The sequence below is a fragment of the Belonocnema kinseyi genome, chromosome 5 (genome assembly GCF_010883055.1).
Source record: "Belonocnema kinseyi isolate 2016_QV_RU_SX_M_011 chromosome 5, B_treatae_v1, whole genome shotgun sequence".
NCBI classification, from domain to species: domain Eukaryota; kingdom Metazoa; phylum Arthropoda; class Insecta; order Hymenoptera; family Cynipidae; genus Belonocnema; species Belonocnema kinseyi.
The window spans coordinates 63243505-63268021 of record NC_046661.1 but is presented as its reverse complement, the minus strand read 5'-3'; the positions used below and the strand labels follow the sequence as shown (position 1 = coordinate 63268021).

At 36.0% G+C, this 24517-nt stretch overlaps 1 protein-coding gene across 9 annotated transcripts in view; it reads right to left on the bottom strand.

The window, feature by feature from the left end:
• LOC117172410 (liprin-beta-1) overlaps nucleotides 1–24517 on the bottom strand; it is a 145052-nt gene that overhangs the window by 8467 nt on the left and 112068 nt on the right. For all 9 annotated transcript variants that reach the window (XM_033360309.1, XM_033360310.1, XM_033360312.1 and 6 more), the window contains 3 exons: nucleotides 19741–20033; nucleotides 4359–4535; nucleotides 3916–4287 (listed from right to left, as the gene is read on the bottom strand). In XM_033360309.1, coding sequence (XP_033216200.1) covers nucleotides 3916–4287; nucleotides 4359–4535; nucleotides 19741–20033 — 842 coding nt within the window. The remainder of the gene's footprint in view (nucleotides 1–3915; nucleotides 4288–4358; nucleotides 4536–19740; nucleotides 20034–24517) is intronic.

The window sequence follows — 24517 nt, the reverse complement described above, 5'->3', positions numbered from 1 at the left end:
TTCGTTGAGAATCTTGCTAGACTGGATACGCTAAAGCAGTACATTATTTTGTCAGAAAAAAAGCTAACACAATTGAAAAAGATTGAATAGGTGTCAAATAAATATTTAAATGTGTCAGAGGAACTTTAGAAGAAGGTTTAACATACAAAGCAAACTTAGAGAGTTCAAATTCTATGACTGATGCTAGTTTTAGGGGCCTACTAACGGTTTGAAAAATGTTGACCTCTCTACAAAAGTTTGAATAAATCATTGAAAAAAGACACTTAAGAACGTATAAAACTTGAATGCAAAGATGATTTTATTGCGGACAAATTCTCTATTTAACACACCGTTACACATTAATTATAAATACCTAACAATATACCCAACACATGACTGTCCGCTCCTCGGATCCCATTCAGTCTCTCCAATTTAGTAACTCTTTCAGAAGCCTGAAAATAATTTGAGCGTATATCGGTCATCAGGTAGCTGGGTGTCCTCCACAAAATACGTGATATTTGCAGGGTGTGGGGGGTCTGCCGAAGTATTATTCTCCATGTTAAGACCAATAGAAAAAGTGTCACGCAAGGGGAAGGGGTGGGGGGTAAGAAGTTATTGAAAAATGTATCACGTATTTTCTGAATGGCCCCCTGGGGGGAAAGTGCTGGATAGTGACCCTCGACTGACACTAAAATTGATGACTCCTTTTATGCGCCGAAAGAAAAAAAATATAGAATAAATAATTGCTAATAGCCAATTACTCAATAAGTTTAAGACTTTATTTCGTATGAAATTGTATTATTTGAATTTTTTACTTTTGTTAAGCTTTGGCTGATCTTTCTATCACAAATTTGGAGTTGAGATAAGGGCCTCCTCTATAATTAACTCTGTAAGCTACAATTATTAATTAAAAAAAAATTTTATGACACCTACATTTACAGAAGATGCCAAGGAATTCGCCTGATTTTCTTTTCTCGTTTCTACTGATTTTTCAACAAAATATAAGAAGTCAAAGTTCACTTTCGTGAAATGGACGCTGTTGACCGTGTTTTGTACATTCACCCAATTGTAACTTTATTGATAGTAAATGTATGGCGGTGTCATAAATAGAGAATTTGTTCGCAATAAAATAATCTTTGCAGCGAATTTTCTAAAAACTATAGTAGATGATTCGACCTCTACCCGAGAATGAATGATCATACTATTTAGAGACTTAGTAGCACGCAGAAGATACCCAAAATTTTTAAAAATCCAATAAGTTGGCGGATTCTTATGAAAATTGGTACTAGGAAGTTATTTAGATCGCTAAATACGAATTCGAGGTTAAAATTCGAAATGGCTGATCCAATATGGCGACCCAAAATTTTGAAAATCCAATGAGTTTGTGGATTTGGATGAAAATTGGTATTAGGGGGTTCTTTAGGTCGCTGAATACGAATTCAAGGTCAAATTTCGAAATTTCGAAATGGCTGATCCAATATGATGATCGACAAATTTGAAAAATCCAAGGAGTTTGTGGATTTGGAAGAAAATTGGTACGTGGGGGTTATTCCTTACTTGGCGTTGCTAGCTTCCTATGACAATGGATAATGCATTTTTTAATATCGACATCAGATACGTTTTCAGTGGATTTTTTGAAAATTTTGGTCGCCCTTTTAGATTAGGCATTTCGAACTTTCAAATTTTCACCTCAAATTCGTATTAAGCAACCCAAATAACCCCCTAGTACCAATTTTCATCAAAATCCACCAACTAATTGGATTTTTCAAATTTTTTGGTCGCCTTATCGGATTAGCCATAATTAGCGATAATTCGAATTTAGACCTCAAATTCGTATTTAGCGACCAAAATAACCAATTAGTACCAATTTTCAATTAGATCCATCCAGTAGAACGGCCCGCACATTTTTGGCCCACTTTGCAATTTTCGGTCTACGTAGTGAAGGGGTTAAAGTCAAATGGATACTATCAAAAAACAATTCAGAGGACATGATGCCGAAATCAATTCTCATAGATGAGTATAGATACCTTACTGAATTATTAAAGAATTATCCATAGAAGTATTATACTTAGAGAAGAGAATGTGCAATATCGATGAAGGGAGAGTGTTGGAATCTTACTTCATGGATACAGCACTGAATGCAAGACAGTGGCGTGCACGTCAGTCATGGATGTAACTTCATGTCGAGAAGGAGTTTTTGTGAGTGAGAGTGCGTAGTACTGTGTAACGTGCGAAGCAATGAACGAGAAGAAAGTGACGCATGTCATAATCTAAGTGATAGAATAAACTGTGTTTTAGGGTGATCCAAACTTTTTTTACTATGTAAATGTGGACCTTGCGAATACACAGGGTAAGAATTTTTTAATTGCTGGTGCAATTAAGCGCATTTGGTGTAGAATATTTGTTGTTGGTGCCATGAAGCGCATTTAAAGTTCTGCAAGTTTAATTCCTCAGAAGTGAATTTTTTAGACCGGGGGGGGGGGGGGGGGGGGGGGGGGCTAGCATGCCCACCCACATTAAGGGCATGTGATACTTCGTCGTATGGTCAATTGGGTACAGTTCCCCCGGCTTTTTTTCCACAAATTTTCTTTTACAAATTTCACGCACTGCAAAGTCCTTCCCATAGATTTTTATGTTCCATTTAGTCAATTTGCTCATTATTCGAAATTTTAAACATTCATTTTTTATTAGAAATAATTAAAAACTATGTTAACCATGATATTTAGACGCAGCTTACCCTCATGATTCCACTGATATAAAAAACATATTTTTCTGAAAAATTTCGCTTAACTATGTTTTCTCCGTTGTAGGTCAGTATAGCTTATCAGAATGTCTGATATACTGTTGTTCTGTAATAGATACATAACAATTGTTGCAATGTAAATTTTGTTATTTAAATTGATGGTTTCACTATCTTCAATAGAGCAAAACAGCTGATTATTCAAAGAATTTTGTTTCCAAGAAGTTTTTTTTTGTCTAGTTTACCGATGATAACATTTGAAAGATATCTTCTTAATATTACAACTAATCCAGAAATTAAATAAAAAACAAAGCATAGGTGAGTGTTTAAAGCAAATCCTCTTAAAAAATTTGTTAAAAAATGGCTGACATTTGGTTAATTATTAAAAAACATCCATTTTTCTTCGTTATTTGAAATAGTGCATATAGCAGTAAGAGCTGCCGAAAAGAAAATTGAATTATTTTAATATTTTCCCAAGATACATTATTTTCAAGAAAATGTTCATTAATTTTTCCATTATAAATAAAATACGTAGAACCTAATGATTTCGACATCTTCCAGACTAATTGCAAAAAATTTATTTAAAATTACTTTCTCAATGTTCACAAAGTTCCTAAGATGAAGGCGGGGCATTCCGCTCCGTTCTCACTAAAGAAAAATATTTTTTACCACAACATTTACTAATTTCACTATATAATTTCAAAATTCAAGATCCATTTACAGGTTATGGAACTGACACATTTGGAAAGCGACAGGGAATCTATTTTTTAAAACAGTTTGAAGATCGGATGAGGAAAACCAGCTGTGTTTCCAAAACGTAATCATTACGATTTTTAAATAAATTGTTTGCCATTAGTCTGAAAGATGTCGAAATCATTAGGTTCTGCTTATTTTATTTATAAATTAAAATTTCCCCAGATGTAAAAGAAAACATTTTTTTCTCTCAAAAATTAATTTTTCCCTAATTTACGTAATTATTTAAATATCTATAAGTTCGCAAAAAAATTGGTTGGTCAAAAGACAAAAATTTGTATCTCACATTTTACCTTCGAATGCAATATATTTTACACCCAAATTATTCCGTAACATGAACATGGAAGAAGTTCCAGGTTTCATATGGAATCTTCAAAATTAAAATGAATAAATTACTCCAATAAATTAATTTTTAACTTATTAAGAAAATAATTATTCAATACCTTTAATCTAGCTGTGAGAGAGAGAGGTACAAAACCAGGAGAGCTTTCTATTACTCTCTTATGTTGCACAACTTCTCTGCCCAGAATTTGATTAAAATGAGTAGTTAAATGCCGACGCAATAGAGTTTTCGATGGAGATATACTTAATAAGGTCGCGAGCAATTCGGGAGTAAATCGTCCCTCGTATACCATAAGTCCTCCGTGAACACCTGATCCTCTCATATTCGGTGCATACTCCGCTAGATCGACAACACGAAGCCATTCCATTACTCGATGATTTGTCCAAAGTGCAACATTAGTTCCATCAGCACCATTGCCGTTCGCTGATCGCCGTTCAAGACTGTCGAACTGGAAATTCAAATCTCGCAAAACCTATAACACAACCATGCGAGATAAAATTCCATAACACACGTAATTAAATTCTGCAACCTAGAGAAACTAACCTGAATTCCACGACGAAAGCTGGCTGCATGCAATTGCGATATCACACCAAGATTTAATAAATCTTCTGTCATTAATCTGTGTAACACTCTACCATCAATTTTTGCAATTTGAAAAGCTTCTTTGTGCTGTGGTAAGCCAATGTCGTCTAACCATCGTAAAACTGCTGCATTGTCCATCTATTGACGATAAGCATTATGTTTGAGGTATTAGTTCAATTATTTTTTTAGTTTCTTAGTTTTCTATTAATCTGATTCTCGCAATTCAAAAGGTAATTGTTTTTACAAATTCTGTGAAAACTATCACAATTAAACTTAAAATATATATTTAATTTTACAAGGATATATTGAAAACATTTTCTAATATTCGATACTCCGCCACATTCTAGAATAATTTATATTACAGTAAGCAAGCGCGCGACGAGAAACACAAACCAATCTTTTTCCATCTCCTTCTTAATATAAACAAGAGTCTATACTTTTCAATATCTTCTTCTCTACCTCGACATATCCCTTTAATTCTTAATCTTAAAAAAATATTGCGACTGGGGTTATATTAGATTTTACATAGGCTATTAAGGACTAAAAACGAAACTTTGCAGAAGTAAGCCATTTTTTATTTTTAACTTTTTTTGTTGGTGTGCGTCCTCGGCGTGAAAAAGAGGAATGAATACTTTTACCAGAGTTAAAGTCCCTTGACTCCAAACATACACTTAAAGGTTAAGTAGAAGAACAAGGTTAATTACGCGGCCATAAGATCAGAAAATTTTTATTTTTTGCGAGTGGCGAGAGTCACGTTGTTTAAAAAAATATGTGCAAATTATAGTTTTTGAGGTTTTAGGTTTAAGGATGGTAGTTATTATCCGGGATCTCGCGTTATCCTAAGGTCGATAGAATGACCGCTGATATGATTTTGTGCTGAGGAAATTAATTTTATGTGTGAAAATATTCATTTTCGGAAACGGAGAAGAGATGTTGATAATTATTAACGCGGACCACTTCGAGAAGTGAGGGCGCCGCCCTTAGTAACACGAGTAAACCCTACTACTAGTTACTTATAACTAAAATATCATAGTCCGTACACATAGGACCTTTTACTTTTATCGAACTTCTTATTCCGTTTCGCGAAGCAATTGGCGAAATTTATTTCACGATTGTAAAGTCGAGAGTCTTGGGATATCAGGAGACACCTTTGAATGCTTGTCCGATGTAAGAGTTGTGTACACAAATTATTAGTACAAGAGCTTGTCTGCAAGCATTTCATGGACCCCAGGATTCAGCAAGACCTCGTATTTAAAAAAATGGAGAATATAATTTTATATGAACTCAGGGCCATTTTTGCAAAAGCAAAAGATGTCCAGATAGAATAATCTGCTCATTTAAACTCTGATCACAATTCTGTGATGAATATCTAGGATAAGTCGTACTGGTGTATTATCTAGTATGCATTTTTCACTATGCGAAGTTATCAGACAATAATTTGACTCGTATGAGTGTGTAAGATGCTATAAAATAGTACAATGGAAATCCCTGAACTCTTTTTGAGGCATAATAACAGAATATTTTTTCTGCTAAATAAAAATTGAATGCATCTGCACTATTTTGAGGTTAGTATTGTCTTTCAACTCTGTGCCATTCTGATTATGTTTTTTTGCTTGTCGCAAGTTTTCGGCCAGAAATATTGTGTAATTTGCAAGTAAAGCTGAGGAGAATTATAACATACCTAGCCTCAAAATGCACACACGCATTCATCAAAATTTAAAAAATAAATTTTTTAAAAATATTCCACAAACAGAGTCCGGGGACGCTCGTTAGTATGTTCAATATCATTCCCCAAAAATTTCAAATTAATTCGTAGGGTATTTGTGTGTGTGTTATTTATGACCTTGTGTCATCGCTTTACTTAACGAGGGGGGACGAGGGATTTTATAACACCGTGAGGCCTTCAGACAACTGGGATCTGCTCGATGTCACATTCAAAATTAAGAATCGAGATTCGCGTTTAAATTTGCGTTCCGCTTTTCCGTTTGTTGTCTCCAATAGTTTCGAAATCTGGATGGAAACCTTGGATGTCTCCAGAGACAACGATGCATCCGGCTCATTCTTCCAAGGCCCTGGGAACAAACTTAGTCACTTTGGAGCAATAGCTTGGTCTGCACCAGTTATCCTAATGTAAAAGAAAATCCTCACATCTCCTAACATAAGCCCTCGACGCTACAGCACTGGACCTCGAGTTCAACCTTACTTTGAGACCTCCGCGATGAGAATGAGATGCAAGTCTGGTCCTCCTCAATTTGTTGCCGTCTGCTTTCACAATGCAGACTCTCTCGCTCAAGAGAAGAACTGAGCTTTCTCATTTACCGGAAATGCTTCGAATCCACTCTGTAGGTATTTTATTCAGTTACAGACCACTATTCGTTCCCTCCCTGCATTTCTATTGAAAGATCGAGTCTAGTTCAAACCAACCAATCCCAGGACAACACCGAGCAATCAGCCAATCAGCGCTGTGTCGGGATAATACGCGCATCCAAATTAGATTTCTGTTCCCAGTAAAATCATTGGAATTAGTGTTTGATCACAAGTTAAGGACAGCTCAACTATATTAAAATTTGAAAGCTAAGGATTCTCGCGGATCCTAATGATCACTTAATTTCCATATTTTTGTTGATTTCCGTTTTCCACTTTGGAGTTCCAATTTTAACATGAGCAACTCCTCGAGTTCTCAGGGCTATCTTTCACGTTAATCTCGCTGTTCGGGGCGCCATGTTGGCTTATGTTTAAATTCTTTAATTATTGTTTAAATTTTCGCTTCCGAATTTCATAGCTGTCGCGATTCACCCCTCGGGTATAGATTTTCCCTTTTCAGGAATTTTGAGGTGATGTCCGCATTTGCACTACATTATTAAAGTACAATTTGTTGTGACATACCCCTTGGAGTATCGACCGAAAGACTTAGCACCGTTATTAGCTATCTCTTTATTTTTGGTATAATTTACCTTATGTGATAATTTTTGTATGAGTTGATAGGCATATAATAAAAATCTACCAACGAAATTTAATAGTAACCCCGAGTGTGACTTATTTACGGGACATAAGCGCCTTTTGGTCCTATGAATTTTACGACAGAAGGGTGTGAAATGACAATCTTTTCAAAACACTTTCCTGCTATCTTGCTTTGATAGGGTTCTGCAACAAGGCTGATATCATGGGGAATTTAGTTCTCGACATCTTTTCGGGGATAATAAAATGATTAATATTAGCCTCTTTAGGCTCCACGGAGGGTATGACGTTGACGGTTGGGTACCAAAGTTGTGGTGATACCCGGGTTCATTCCCGCTACAACCGAAAATTGCTCATAGAGCCTGTTCTCTTTGAGTAAACTTCAGTTTCGTGAGTAACGGAATGGTTTCCATTCAATGCTTATTCTCCTTCAAATTTTCCGTCTATTTGAGTTTCGGGCGCTACCCATTTCATTGGCATGGACACTAAGGTAGTAGCGTTATGTCTCTTTGTTGAGCAGACACAGACCTTTTTCCTGTTTGTTTTGTGTCAACTAAGGTGCAGGCGAGTGCAGGCAAATGTGTCCACTCATTTCTGAAACAAGTTTAAATCAAATATGCTGTTTGGGACCATTAGGTATTTGAGTACTTTAATTCAAGTCAGCATTTCTTTCGCATTCGGTCTTTATTAAGTGATTTTCCCTAATCGATGGTCATCCGGTGTTGTGGGAAGTGACGAGTGAGATGACGTATGAATTTCGGTTGCGTCGAGATCACTCTTTGGTGAACGATCCTGATCGTAGCTTGCGGAGGCTACACCTTTGCTAATTACACTTATAAGCTATTTAAAAACTCTAAGAACCCTGTTAAATTATCTGAAACTTTGTTTGATCTACTTAATCCGGACCAGGCGTGATTCCTTCGCTGCCCCACGCCAGGCCGTCATTAATTCACCAAAACATTTTTCAGTCCTTCGAGCCGGATTGTGGGTAAGCGACAGAACATGATCTCTCAGGCATGACAACCATACTGCTGATGGATTGTTTGCAACATTGCGAATACCTCGATACAGGTTCTCAGGCATGACCAACTTACTAAATGCGTTATTGTTCTCCACATTGCAAATGTCTCGAGACAGGCTATCTGGCATGGCAGGCATACTGCTGATAGAATGCTTGCAACATTGCGAATGCCTTGACAAAAGCTCTCAGACATGACAAACTTACATACTGACTGTGATTATTCTCAATATTGCGAATGCCTTGAAAGAGGCTCTCAGGAATGACAAACTTACATACTGACCGTGTGATTATTCACAACATTGCGAAAAACTCGAGCCAGACTCTCAGGTATGACAAACGTACTCACAGACTGTGTGATTGATTGATGAGAAATCCTAAGAAGACTGACGTTATACCTCGGGTGAATCGCCATTTATCAAAACGGTCCAGCTTTTGTTTCTTGTTTGCAGAAGAGCACTCCGTTGATCTGCATATGTCCTCCACTGTTGCCCAATCATCCTCTTATAGATACTCGGTTTATTCTTCTTCACTGGATCCATCTACCATTAGGGATGACTCGGATGTAGAGATTCTCCCCTTCAGTTTGCCCGTTCGAAGAGAGGCGAAAAAAATATTTCCATTTAAAAGATCGTAGGATAAAATAAGAAATTCGATTTGCGTGACAAAATAAGAGGATAAACTGAAAACCTTGATCCACACAAAAGGATAGTAGGATAAGATGAGTATCTCGATTCTTGGGAACGGACCGTATGATAAAATAAGAACCTCGATTATTGTGACACGACTGTGGGGTAAACTGAGAACCTCGATCATTATAAAAGAAGCGTGGGATAAGATGAAAACCTCAATCCTCCTGAAAGGAAACAAATATATTAAGTGAGTACGTCGATCCTCGCGAAAGGACCGTGGAATGGCAGAGACACCTCGATCCTCGAAAAAAGACCGTAGCATTAGGTGAGAACCTCGATCCTCGTAAAAGGACAGTAGGATGATCAGCGTGTAGTATTCTAAAATAATTTTTAAAAAAACTTTGACGACGTGTGAATTTCTGCCCTACAAAAGGAATACTTTGAGACCGAACTTGTGAACCGAGGACTGTCAATCGACCACGCTCTTTCCGTTATGCGCGAAGGCCTTTACAGGTTCGAATGCCGAGCACGTGGTTTAGATATTTTGGTTGAACGTCCAGAATATCTTGTCTAAATGGACACCAGTTGGCCTCCAGAGCATCTAAATTAGATGGTGTTTGAACTGCCACAATGATCCCACTGCTATCCAGTCTGCAAGGAGCCAAATGCAACCAGCCCTGGGAACGAGGAGATATATCAGCATCTCATAAAAATTCTCTCCATGAATTACCACCTTAATTTTTCACCACCTCCAAAACTAAAAAGTCCTTTATTGTTACTGCAAACAATGTGACCCCTATTAGTTGATCCAAAAATGAACCCCCTCGAACTCCCTGTACTCTCATACACTTTCATTACCTAGTTACCTAACTTATAACATTAGGTCAAAACTAGTCATATCACGTCCCAATAGAGTAGCTTACAAACAAAAAAAATCAGTAGGTTTCCATTAATGTGGAAATAGGTAACTCTAAATGTGAATATATTTGTGTAATTATTAATTAAAAAAATTGTAATATCCTCTATTATTTAGGATTTACTCGTGAATAAATCTTGGAGTCACGTTGTACGAAGTCATACCGTTGTATGAAGACCTGGTTTAGTTCTATCTGGGGAAGAGAATTGTAATGTTTTAATTTGCAATTCATAAAGCGCACCTTACGGTACTATTTCAGTTGAAGGTCATTCACCAATATCATAAATAGAGCCTCACATACCTCTGAGGCTACACGATGCTCAATGATTTAGAAATCTTTTCTGTTAAAAGAAAATCAACCTTTTGCCAAACAAGCAATTTCAATGTTTATTTTTTGCAGTTGGCCTTGAAAGACCAAAATTAATTTTTTTAAATTTTAGTTAACTCTGAAAGCCCTAAAATTCAATTTAGTTCGCCTTAAAAGTCCTGAACTCAATTTATTTCATTTAATATGGTCCTGAAAACCCTACAATTTATTTAGTTGGCCTTAAAAGCCTTAAACAAGATCTCTTTCCTTTTAGTTGGTCCTGAAAGCCCTACAATCAATTTGGTCGGCCTTGAAAAATCCAAATAAAATCTCTTTCCTTTTAGTTGGCTAAGAAAACCATAAAACTCTTTTTGTTTGCCTAGAAAGCCCTAAATAAAATCTCTTTCATTTTAGTTGGCCAAGAAAGCCGTAAATATACAATTTTTTGCCCAGAAAACATATATTGTCTTGGAGATTAAGTTTACTATACGGTCACGAGGTTTCTCAAGATTTAATCTTTCAATTTCAGAAAATTCAATCTATTATAATCTGATTTTGTGAATTTTTCTGTAACATGATTTTGCGAATTTGTTTATGATAAGATTTTCGGGTTTTTGTGTAGGATGATTTTCGTTATTTTTTTAGTAGTTGCCCCGTAACACGATTTTTGTGCATAGCGGTTTCATGCCCATTCTCTTAGAAAATGAGTCAGTTCATCCCCAGCCCAGTCTTACGAAAAAGTCACTATATAAGATTAAGCTAGGCTCTATTGTTAACCTTTAGAGGGCTGGAAAATCAATATTTTGGGTCACCAAGTAACCTTTTTTAATTTTAATTTTTAGTTTCAAATATTCATTTTTGTAACATTTTTACCGGTTTTCAATGTAATTTAAGTTGAATTGATTCTTCCCAACCCCTTTTTAACTACCCCGTACCCCTTAAATTTACTATTCTAACTTTGTCAAAATGGTGCCTTGTTTCGTTTGCATGAGATTATAATTAGAAACAAATATTGTTATAAAATGTTTTCAACGTTATTATTTGATATAACTGAATATAAATTCATCCCCCTCGCCATTTTTAAAACTATTTTTCCCATTTTACCTTCGAGTTTCAATGTGTCGCGGCATTGGGTGCCCCCGAACACGACTCATTTTAGGCGCCCTCAGTTAGACAGGACAACCTTGAACCTGGGGAAAATTCCTGGCTCGAGCGACGATGCAATGGGCGCTCCCATATCCGTCCCTTGAGTTCCAATGTGTCGCGGCATTGGGTGCGCCCAAACGCGACCCATTTCAGGCACACCCCAACCCCAAGCGAACCTTTCTCGGGGAACCCAACTGCATCGTCGGAGCAATAGGCGCACCCATATCCGACATTGCGGTATCGGCAAGACACGGCGTTGAGTGCTCCTGAGCGTGTCTCGTCGCGGTGCCCCCCCGAGAAGTTAGCACTAGCCAGGGCCTACCTAGGCGAATCAGGCCAGACGAACGTCCCTCCACCTGTCGCGACCACCGCCTTCGTCCTAACTAGCCGCGCCCCTACCACACCTGACCGATCTAAAGTCTCCGATGTTAGGGAAACCGCGTCTAAAACCAGAGCGACGCCCGAGCAACTGTTCACGTGTCTACCGCTTACCTTCAATCACCTTTTTATTCTATAAATTTCAGGAATACCTGCGACGCTATCGAATCTCGAACATTCCCACTCAAACAACCCTGGATGGCTGAGGCTCCGACGGGGTAACAGGGCAGAACCGTTACAAATGCAAGCGAATAAATGGAAGCTTAGTGAATTGTTAATCGATTCGTTGTATTATCATTCACTATTGTACTCACTGTTGTATTCACTGTTGTATTCATTGTTGTATTCCCTATCAATAGGAAAACATACCTTCTACATATCCCACTTAAGATTCGAGCTAGTTTGAGTTAAATTTGAATTTGAATTTCGGTACATCGTAACAAAATTACAACATTATGAAGCTCATTGCAAAGATGGTTTCGTCCATTTCCTACTATATGTTCTGTACCCAAATTTATATGTGCTCGTCCATCGTCTATAACACCACTCCAAATGCATTAAGTATTATTTGGACGGCAAGCATATTCGTTGTTATAAAAGGGTTCGTCCAAGCTTGTAGAGCCCCGAATGCAAGGATAAGACAGCATACTCTAAGTTATTTTTTCGGAACAGCCCTGGATAACTGATTACGACTACTTTTTAATTATTTTTAACCATATTCCGCAGAATCCCTTGGCAAACTGAGGACACGTCCAGTGGCTTTAACACAGGACTTTCGGTTCGATGTAGAAACTGAATCTACGTCTTTGCAAGTGGAATCATTTGAAAGATTATAAAATTTCGCGTTGAATCTGTCAAAATTAAAGGAATTTAATGAAACAGTAAAAAAATATCTAACTTCAGAAGTATAAAGTTTTTTTCAGAAAATTAAAAGACTAAAAACTGTTGAATTTGTACATAAGCTTTCTGTAGGAAGTTTATGGATTATTATACGCAAAGTGCACAATTGAAGAATTGAAAGTTTATAAAACATTTTTTTCGTGATACAAGATTGAAGGGAACGTTATCGTGACCTTTAAGGACCGAGAAGTTCAAATATTTTAGAAAATTAATTATAACGCATTTAACACATAGAATGGTCGGCATGTCATTATCTTCCTTTTCATCTTAAAAGACAACATATGAGGCATTATTTCTCAAGTGTGCCAAATTTAAAAATGATATTTTTCAATTTTCTCTACAATCTGGAAATATTTACACCAACCCAATATTACTTAATCGACAAGTTTATAGAACACGATTACCAACCCTCTTTAATTGATGGGGGAGGCGTGAAATTTTGAACCCCAACGCCTGTACGGGTATTTTCAAAAGCCTGTAACTTCCTTTCTATATAAGTGATATACATTTTTAAAGAGGTTTTTCCAAAGGTTGGTTTTCTCTTTTTTATTCTATTTCATGAAAAAAAAGAGTGAAATTTTTTAAAGCATTTTTTAAAAAGGTTTTAATTATTTATTTAACTTAGTCTCGTAATTTAGGACACTTTTATTTTTTAAAACAGCCTTAAAAGAAAGCTTGACTTTTTTACTTCAAAAAAGGTCTTCGGTAAAAAAATGGTCCATTCAACAGTTTCCGAGATAAAGGACCCGATGTAAAGACACTCGTAATGCTCGTGCTCAAACGAAATTCTTTAGTATTCCATAGACTAGTATGCAAGTCTACCGTTCTTTCAACGCGTTCAAGTTTATTCAGAATGACATGCAATCAGCTAATTAACAATTTGAATATGTTTTCTGGTGGGTCAGAAGAAGCTTAAATTATTTGTTCTTTGTTATAATGAAATATATTAAAGTGAGTAAACTATTATTTACAGAAGTGATTTTGATTTCTCTCAGTATGAATGATTCCTTACTATCATAGTTCGTTAGTTTACAATAATTATAAATTGTTCATACAAAATTCTGATGAAATAATTTTTGTCTTTTTTCGTTGTTTTTGCTACTAGTTATTGTTGATTTACATTATAGTGGAAATTTCATAATGTCTTAAAGATCTATTTTTGATGAATCTGCGAAAAACTTGTGAGTTTGAAATCTCATGAGTTTTCTGCTAACATGCAAGCATCGTTCATCAAGAATCTCAAAAATACTCTATTGGTTCGAGTTTTCTTAAACATATTTGATTTGACGGACAATTATGCTTACTTTTTTCAAAATTCTATTCTGTCTTCTCACTGGAAAAATAATCGGGCGTCTATTTTTTTGTACTTATCTACTATAAAGAGAAAGATGAACTAAAACATGTGAGCATGGTGATCATTTCCATCAGATAAGTAGATTATAAGTGCTCGTGATTTACATGAATGGGCTAGAGACAATGTAAAGGAAACAGTTGTACTGTTCAGGTTTAAGGATTTGCTGCGGAGTCCTTAGTTAGAAAAATTATTCTCCCACTAAATCAATGCGTGTAACTAGAAGGAAATTAATAATAATCATTCGCTTCGGAATCTAAAATATTCTCAATATTTGATACTGATATGGGATTCGCTGCAGTATTCATAATAGATGGGAGCATAGCGAATATATCGTTCTCGCTCTCTGAATTTATGTTTTCTTTGTAAGTCTCCGAAATTAAATGCCATCAGTTTCACCTAAGGGTGCTATCTCTTTCGGTTCTTACAAGAAAGCATTGTGGATTGTTGTGGAGGCTTAATACTTTACCGTGAATTCGCATATCGATTATCCAAACTTTTTTTATAATATTGTTTGCCCTCTTTACAGCAGCTTCTACATCGCCATTGCTTTGGGAATATTTAGGAGAGATCGATACAAGTTTAAAATCGTATTCTTTGGAGAATTGATAAAATTGGGTTGCAAATTGAGTGCACCAATTGCTCCTTACTACTTCTGGTGTACCATATCTATTGAAAAGCTCTTGAAATTAATTAATTATGTATTTCTCTGTCATTGAGTTTATTTCGAAAATTACAAAGAAATCTCGAGTAATAATCAGTAACAATAAGATACCATTTTTTCATTTAAATAAATCGATACCTATTTTTTTGCAAAGGTCAATGACTCTTTAGGCTTTTGCCGTTTAACTATGCAATTTGCACAGTTTTCGACCAAGTTTTTAAGTTATATTCAAAATGCGCTAATATTGGTACCTTTAATAACATAGATTTTACTTTATAAAAGGCGTCTCTTTGTGGTTGAAGCCAAACGAAAGGCACGCCATCTTTAAGTAAAAATGTTAACGGCTCTAAAATTTTAGGTTTGTTTGCTATAAATTTCGACCCATTATTGAGGTCATCCAGAAAATTTTATAAAAAACAAATATATCTGTGATCAGCTAAATTTACGATGGATGCTACTCTTTTTGGTAAAATCTCTATACCCTTCTCGAAAATTCTATGCCCTAAAAAAATTTATCCCTTTTTCTTCAAAAATGCATTCATCTTTGTTCAATGTAACGCCCTCTTTTTGAAATCTTTTCAAGACTATTCTTAGAGTTTCATGGTGCGCTTCAACTGTATCCTCATAAATCAAAACATCGTCGACGTGAATGATAACATTAGGCAAGTCATGAAATAAATCTGTACAAATTTCTGTGAAATAGTCGGAGGCGCAACTTATACCAAACGGAAGATTTTTAAACATAAAACGCCCGAAAGGGGTTATAAATGAAGTCAGAGTTTGGCTTCCCTCAGCTAATTTTATATGTCAAAACCTCGACTTCGCGACAAGACGAGAGAATGTTTTTAAACGATGTAATTTTGGCAGAATGGTATTGACTTTTAGAATTGGATAAATGGGTCTCTTAACACTATTATTGAGTTCGTGTAGTCGCAGCATGAGCGTATATCGCCATCTGGTTTAGTTACACAAACAGCTAAAAAGTTTCGAAAATTCTTTGAATGGATCCACTTTTGTGGAATATTTTATTTTGTTTTACTTCAGATTCAATAGCGTCAACAATTTTTACTAAGTCAAATGCTTTAATATCCGGTTTAACTAATAAGAATTTGTCCAGCCCTTTTAGCACGTAAGATTTTTTTTAAACCCCCTCTACACAATCTGAGATTGACGTAGCCAATTATAGGTGGTAATTTGTTTCCGTCAGGTCCTATGATGATTCCATCTAATCTGTTAATCTTTTCATGAAATTGTGATGATATACTTCTAAACGGAACACAAGTTAGATCAGCATATGCGTCTACACTAAACTCGAGGCTCTTATCAAAATCAATCACAGTAAATCTAACATATAATCATCTTTATTAGAAGATTTACGTGCTATTGATCCGAAGAATGCACCGTTAAGTTCGTCTGCTTCAGTGACCTCTTCTTTCACGTATCGTACTCATTTGGACATGCAAAAACGATCCTATAGTCTTGGCTTCTGGCAGTTGTGATATTTGAATTTTAGTCCCGCAAATCTCTTCATATAAGGATGTCTTGGTAATCGGCAACGATAGAATCGATTTTTGTTCGGTTGAGACTCTGACTGAATTTTCTGCTCCCTGGAATCGTGATTGAAATCATAAATTTTGTTTTGAGTGTCTCCCTTTACACCCCCTACGCCTGTTTCTACATTGATATTCCGATGTTTTAACGTCTCGAACACAGATAACTATGTATCAGCTCATTTTTCAGGGTTCCATACATGCACGTCTCAGAAAGAGTGTGCATTGCTGTGATGAATAAGTCTACGGATTCATCTGGTTCTTGTACCTTAGTATTAATTTATATCTAGCAAAAATCAAATCTTTTTTTTTTAAGAAATAATTTTTGAATTTTTCCTTCACTTCGGCATACGTAGTTTCGTCTGTAATTTCAGGAAGGATCTGTGTTAAGATTTCTTCAGACTTTTCGCCCATTATGTCGCACATCAAATCAATCTTTTCTTTGTTAGTTTTCGACAAGAGGCTTGCGACAGAAATCTACCTATCAAATCGCTTAATCCACATATGCTACACTTCTGGTTAAGTGAAATCCATTTAACTGGGAGGCTGCACTCCTGGAATTCGGCTCTGCCCAGTTACCATGTACTTATTCCTTTTTTATTTAATCTTTAGCGAATCTTGATTCACTGCTCATCTCGTCGATACACGGGGCTGCACAACCTGAGTCTTTAAGAATGCACTTCCCTGTGTTATTTATTTATTTTTTTAAATTGAAGGCAAATTTTTTTATAAGAAAGACTCACGCACTTCTGACACCATGTTTAGGGAAGCGTTTTTAATCTACCAAAGCAAAATACTCTTAATTCTAAAAGTTCTATCTTCCGGCGTGGTCCCATGGCTGGAAACACGGAGGTACCTATCTGAAGGCACATTCACACAACAGTAAGGAATCATTCATACTGAGAACAATCAACATCACTTCTGTAAACAGGAGTTTGTATTTTTTTTATAACAAATAAACAATAATTTAAACTTCCTCTGACCCTCCAGGAAACATTTTTTAATTGTTTATTAGCTGATTCCTTGTCATATACTTGCAAAATAGTTTGTGACATACTAAAGGATTGCGTCTGAGTACGAGCATTAGGACTACCTTCACATCGGAGCCTATATCTTGGAAATTATTCACTAGACCATTTTTTTAAGTCAAAAGGAGAGCTTCCTTTTAAGGCTATCCAAAGAAAATATGAAAAGTTGCGAAAAAAGTTTAAAAAAAGAAACAATTAAACTGTTTAAAAAATGCTCAAATTTTTTTAATTGTTCGCGCTAGTAACATAAAATGAAAGATTGAAAAATAACTTTTCGTATACTGTATACTGAATGTTGGTCATATAAAAAAAACTCGTAACATATGTTTTTCGTGATGAAAATACATCTTTTATGTTTCAGAAGTTTTTTTGATTCAAGCAAACGTTTTCGAAAAAACTGAAAAAAGGTAAAAAAGAGTACTTTTTTCTAAAGAGGCATATTCATTGAATTTTGCTACGAAAAGTACCTACAAAAGTACCTACTTTACTTTAGGTATGCACAATAGTCATGGTTAAATGTTTTCTTCTGCGCGATCTTCGCTTTTTTTGTTCGCCAAGCGACTCTTGCTTTTGTGGACACGCACTGTCCATCTAGCAGTCGAGGAAGTACTCAACTGTTTTCTTCTACGCGATCTTCGTTTGTTTTGACCGTCGAACAACACTAAGGCGAAACGCTTTGGCATTTTTGATTTTTAATTAAAGTTATAATTCTTCGAGAACAAGAAAGAATAAAGTGAAGCTATCATTAAGGGAGAACAACGTTTTCGAGAGAATGGCTCCGAAAACTATAGGCAGGATTAGGTTTGGTTTAGGGAACTTTCTCCCTACAGTTTCAGAAAAGCGAATTATTTTTCGTGAAAGAAAGCTAGACGATTCTTATAGCAATTGCATTACGTTTTGCCAGACAAATATTCCTGTCATCTAAAAAAATTTTTTACTAGATCGGCGCACAACAGGACGATTCTGCAGTTACTGATTACATAGATATGATTGAAGAATGGAAATCGCAGACTTTACTCAAGATGACAAAAAATTCTTCTGCTATGGAAACTTTTTTGAAAGCGATCCACTTCCAGAAGCGGAGGATATTCTAGAATCATCATCTTTGAAAAATATTTTTCTTATTTCATGAAGACTTTTTGACTTCGGAACCAAAAAAAGGTCCAAATAAATCAGAAGTAAATAGATCTTATATACCTTTGCCAAAATTAGCACGAGAGGCTGATTGGTACAATGAACTGAAAGAAGCTGGAGCTGCTATTGCGACAACTGCTTTGCGGGATCATGATAACACGTCCTCGGTAGTTCATCCAAGTAAAATATAGCGAAGTAAAATACAAAAACGCCGAAATGTAGTCCATTAGCATTCCAGCACTATCAATCTTAAAGAGAAATATTATAATGACCGTAAAGATCAAGCTAAAGTCAAAGCTGAATCCAACATGATAACGCGTATCACATAGGAACACTAAGCACTTTTTAAGAGACTGGTTCGCACAACTGATATTTTAGTGAAAGGAAAATAAAATAAAACGAGAATGCATTTTAAGTTCTCTTTCAAAAAATGGAGAGATTCAGGGAATGCTGCCATCGTACCTTTTACCATTGTCTCTACTAGTTAGTTACTGTAATGTGGGTGGCAGAGCCGCAAAGCACTCCCCTGGCGTTCAAGCTATACGTCCTATTGTGCCATACCCGTATTTATTCTCAATGCAGTACTCCGAACCCGGCCATCTTCGCAGAGTGTTTTTGGATCTCGGCGGTTTCGTTGGCTAGGCTGTCTGCCTAGCAAGCCGCAGAAAAGCAATACGGCCAGACTAGGGTAGACCGAGCGATCCCTCTGAGATCATCAGTTAAATGCACTGTTTCGAAGTGCTGTCTTGATGTGTTAAGCACGTGTATGTGTCTGTTTTCATTACTCCAAAGCGTCCAGCGACCATCCAGCGTGGTTCCTCTGTAGGAGCCCCAAGCGCAAGAAGGTCGCAGTCTCATATATCCCTGGTGCCACTCCAGCTTTTCCTGAAGGGACCTACAGTTTAAGGTGGGACGGGGCTGGTTCTAACTTTAAGTATACTAGCTTCGGAAGCTTCTGAATCTCGAAATATAAATGATAAAAATAACAGACTGTCTCATAACAAAACTTTGAGTCTCAAAGCAAACGAGAAAGTTGAGTTTCCAGGTATCTATAATTAGATGATGATGAAGAAACAATTTAACGTAAGAGGCTAAGGGAACTCTAACAAAAAGTATCCCAAACAACCGGGTTTAATGGCCCACGGTGGAATGTGAGGAATTCCATGAATTCTAAGTGCCGCATATGTGCAATAAAAAGAGGTTTCAACTGAAAAAGCAGAGTGGTTCATGAGTTAAGACGAAAAAGGCCAGTGGTCTTTTTCGACCCCATGCCTACAAAGAGGTTCTTCTAACATGAAGCTGTATCAATATACGCTTTCAGCATCCAGTTATTTTTTGAAAAATAATCTATTTTTATTTACCTTGTCAGATTCAAGAAAGTCTGTACCATGACATCTTTCCGTTTCAATAGCGTACAGAAGCTTCTTTCGATGCAAAGGATTTTTAATATCCAATTCTTTTTCAATCTGATCTTGCGTAGAATCTAACAATTTTTGTCCAGTCGCGTTCCACTTTCTTAATTCACCTGCATAACATTCAAGTCCCAACTGAACTAGCCAATATCCAATTTCCTCTACATTTAGTTCTGCAAATGATCTAGGTGCTTTCTCTTGTTTACATGATGATATTTCGTTCATTAGTGTTTGCTCCTCAGCTGCAATCAAGGTTTCAATATTATAAATATTGCTCACAAAATCTATTGATATTAAATTTAATAGAAAATACCCTTAGTCCCGACATTGTGAGAATTTACTATCGTGGAACAAATGGAAATAGAGATTTATATGATTTTCGTAATTAAAGAGACTCCCTAATTCATTTTACCGCGAAAAATTATGACGCTGTACAAGTTAACTGGTCCCACTGATCTCTGTATATGTTTGGCTCGGACATACTGTGAATAAGAGTTATAAGCATTTAGGGTGTTACTTCGGCACTTAACCAAAATGGCCAAAATCTGCGCGAATATTTAAATCAACGAAAATGATGAAATTTAGCTGTGACTCAGAGAGTAGGAAAAATCTCCGAAATCCATTCCCTCCACTTACGATCTGTTCTTCTCGCTCTGCGTTCAGCGCGTTAGACGAGCTTTTGAGTTATACGGACACGGAACGGAAAGATGAGCAGAAAGGGGTGGGGCTGAATTTCTCGGGCCGCCCGTATGCGGCGAAATAGGCGATTTACTCCTAACTTAACACTTTAATAATAATTCCAATTTTGCAGATAAAAATGTAATTTTTTGATAGGAAACAGCGATTTTTAAACTATCAATAGGAATAAAAATGTGAAAATCGATGTTTCCATGCTAAGGTCCCTTTCCTCGCGACAAGTCACAACTGTTCTCGTTTGGGACTACTCTACTGCAATCTGCCGTTGAAAAAGCATCCTGAAATTTTTGGATAGTAGCGAAATAAAAAAATAAACACAAACACGATGAGAGTTAAGAAATTAGGTTATTTATTTAAGTTATTGTAATGTAAATTTCAATCTAGAGTTACGCACTAAAATAATTATCAAATTTCGCCCGCGATGGGAACGTGACCAAACCGCAGAGATTCTATTTTATAAAATGTCAGTTTTCCTTCCAAGGGAAAAGAGGTGAAGTGAACAATCGCTGGGTGAAGTTGAGTTGAATGCGGCGATCCACCCCCGATTAAACATTTGCAGTTTTAAATGCATACAGTCACACCTTACGAGTCGCTAGAGGAGGAAAGTCGGTCAGTGATAAATTCCCCGAGGTAAAGGAGAAACTCGAAACAAGGCCCCAATTTCTCTACATAGCTGGAAGAGTGCAAGCGGCATAGCCAAGGCTCCTCGGTGGGTTAATCCCGCACATCCCGAGAAGGACCCTCTGATCACAAAATTATTCGGCCTCTCTTTGCTGCAAGATAGATTTTAAGCACTTTTCACCACATATACCGATAAACTCATTTTGTGTTTATCAAGACACATAACGGGCTTTATCTCTCATACTTTTTTCTTCCACCTGTTGCTTTTCAACGTTAGCTAGATTTTAACGAATCACTTAATCGTTCTTCCCAAGCAATTCTGGAAGGCTTAAAAATTATCATTGTGAAGATCTACTATTTTTGTATCTTCTCCTGGGAAAACCAATCTCCTACTCTACAAAAATAGTGTAAAATTCAAAATTCTTTGAAAAGTAGCCCTCCTCTTTGCTGTCTCACAATGGATCTGTAGTGGTCAATTCGTACCGATGCCGTACCGCTTGTAAGAACATTTAAAGAGACTTCGAGGCTAGGTAATTTTTTTGCGTTCAGAACTGATTTCAGGAGCAAAAAAAGTATCATATAATCTCTTCCGAGCGTGGAAGCGGTTGCTTTGTTCTTTTATCTACTTTCTTCATATAGAGTAAGGAATTCTGGATTTTTTTACCTTCTAAGTCGTTTGGAAATGTCTTAGAAAAGCCTTCAAGCACTATGTAAAGCTGACTCTTCGCTCACAGTTGTTTCCTCGACTACTGTTGGCTCAGAATCATCGATTGAAGACACGACTAGCTTTTCCATTGCAATAGTTTCTTCGATTACTACTTGGTCATTTTGTTTCGTTGTGAATTTAAAAAAATTGGTAACCGTTTGACGACCGGCTAGCTCTTGTAATTTACACTCAGCCTTAAATTTTTGGTGAACACCAAACCCGTGTTTACAATGTGAGTTTACCATGATCCTTTTGGTGATTACTATTATTATTACTATTATTATTAATAATAACTTAAATCAGAAGAAATAATTCATCAAAATAAAAAAATCTTAAACATGAAAATGAATTTCAAAAAATTATGAAAATAATAATCAGGAATAAATCACTAAACATTTTTAAAATATTTAATAAATGTGGACATCCATATGAAAATGGCCCTTATGTTCGTTTTCAGTTGTTGCATATTTTCATATGGAAAGGGGGGCTTTTTTATATGGACATCCATATATGTGATGTAGACGAAGAAAGGGGGCTTACTCTGAACAAATCGAAATCGAAGTTTCACACCTTTCGATATTTTTGGAACTGCTCCTTTCAAAAAAAAAGGGGGAAAAATCCGAGCATTATTGTTCCTTATAATTGAGTTGTTAGGTACCCGAGAAATCGGACTTTCGCTCGAGATCCCGTAAAACACCTGCCGCCAATCACCACTACATCGCCACGTCTCGTCTATACCACTTCTGGGAGCCGCGTCTAAGACCCCGTTAATGCGCGAGAATTTAGTGGTAAATGGAGAGGGAAGATTTCATGAATCCTCCCTCTCTCCTCAAAGTCGCCTTGGGAAAATCTGAGGAAAAACAAGCACATTTTTCTTTATACGCTAACAATAATCTGTATGAAAATACAACTAATAACTGAATAGTTTGCATTAATACAATCAGCTCAGACTTAGAAATAAGTCAGTGAGAGACTTAATAGATGCTTCCAACAGTAAGAGCGGTTTGAAATTTCGACTTCGAAAAATTTCGGAGACTTCTTTTAGAGTAACTTTATGAAAAATGATTCTTACATTGGGGTCAGTAAACGTCAGAAATATGAGAATCTGCCATTGGTCATTTGATTTTGATAATAGTTGGTAAAACTATAAAACTATATAAAAGAAATTTTACAGCCAAAGGATTTTTGAACATTTTCAAAATTGCGCAAGTTACGCCATGTTGAATTTCGGGGTCACATTTTTTTGAGTTATCAATATATCTGGAAACGATAATGGGACTTTTATAAAAATTGGACACATTAGAAATGAAATGATATATTTTAAGAACATAATTTGTCTTAAATATGGATAATATGATTCTTTGTGAAATCACCTTCCTGTAAAAAAATTCATAAAGACTCTTTTGAGTCCCAAGATATCGTCATTTTAGTGAGACACAATATCAATATTTAAGAAAAATTAACAGGGAAGAAATTTACGCATAATGGAATCAAAATTTGTTTTAGACTTATTTTTAGGAAAAATTTTAAAACATTTTTTGGATTGTATTATATTTTTAAAATATATAATTTCACCTCTAATGTGACAAATTTTGGTCAAAATCCAATTATCGTTTCCAGAAATATTATAATTTCAAAAAGTGTGACCCCGAAATTTACAATGGCATAAGTTTCGCAATTTTACAAATTTTCGAAAATACTTTAAGTTTAAAATTTCTTTCATATAGCATTATAATTTTACCCAATTTTATCAAAATCGAGCAACGAGGGGCACATTCTTATATTCCTGAAGTATAATGCACATTAGCCAAAAATTAAGTTTCTAGCTTTAGAAAAAATCATGAAGTTAAAAACATGCTTGGGGGACCAGGTTTCCGCTTAATTTCTGAATGACTCTCCAATTTACTCTTTCTGAATGTTTCCAGTTTCTTTTCAAATTGAATTACAAAAATGTATTTTCCAAATAATAATTTATCTTTAACTTCAAATAGTTTTAAATTTTGCAGTAATCAAGCTGATTCATGCCGAATCTAGTAAAGATGATTCCCAAAAAACTAGAAATTAGGATATTTCATAACTCAGAAAGCCTTTTTGACTGTCGTACATCATGTACATTATTTCTGCACACTATCACTTCTAAATATTTCAATTTATAAATATTCCATTTACCCAACACTTATTTGTAATTACTATAAAATGTCCTTTTTTTATGAAATTTATTTTTTGTATTGTGCACGACTCCTATAGGAAATCAGGAATGTCCCAAATTCCCTGCCATTTGTGCAATCGATGAACCCAATCGATTGTAAGTATTAGATTGCACAAACACTCGACGAACCAAAAAATTGATTTTTTTTTATTGGTTTGTAAAGAAATGTCATAACACCGAGACAGAGAGCGCGCAAACACTGAGGGGAAAACTCCGAAAAGGTGGAATCGGTATGATCAACGACGCGACGCAGAAGGGCTAAGTGGACCGTCTGCGTAACCCTTCTTTGCGTGGTCTGAACTTGTCGGTCGAGAGCATCAAGAGTGTTGGTTAATCTTAGTCAAACCGACGAGTAAGTATTCGTTTTGTGGAAACCGGTCACTTCCGTGAAGACACATACGAGGGTGGATTGATAAGTTTCCGGCCTGACCAAGAAAAACAACGTTTTTAAGAATTTTTTTTTTATTTCTCAACATAATCTCCTCCAAGGCTGA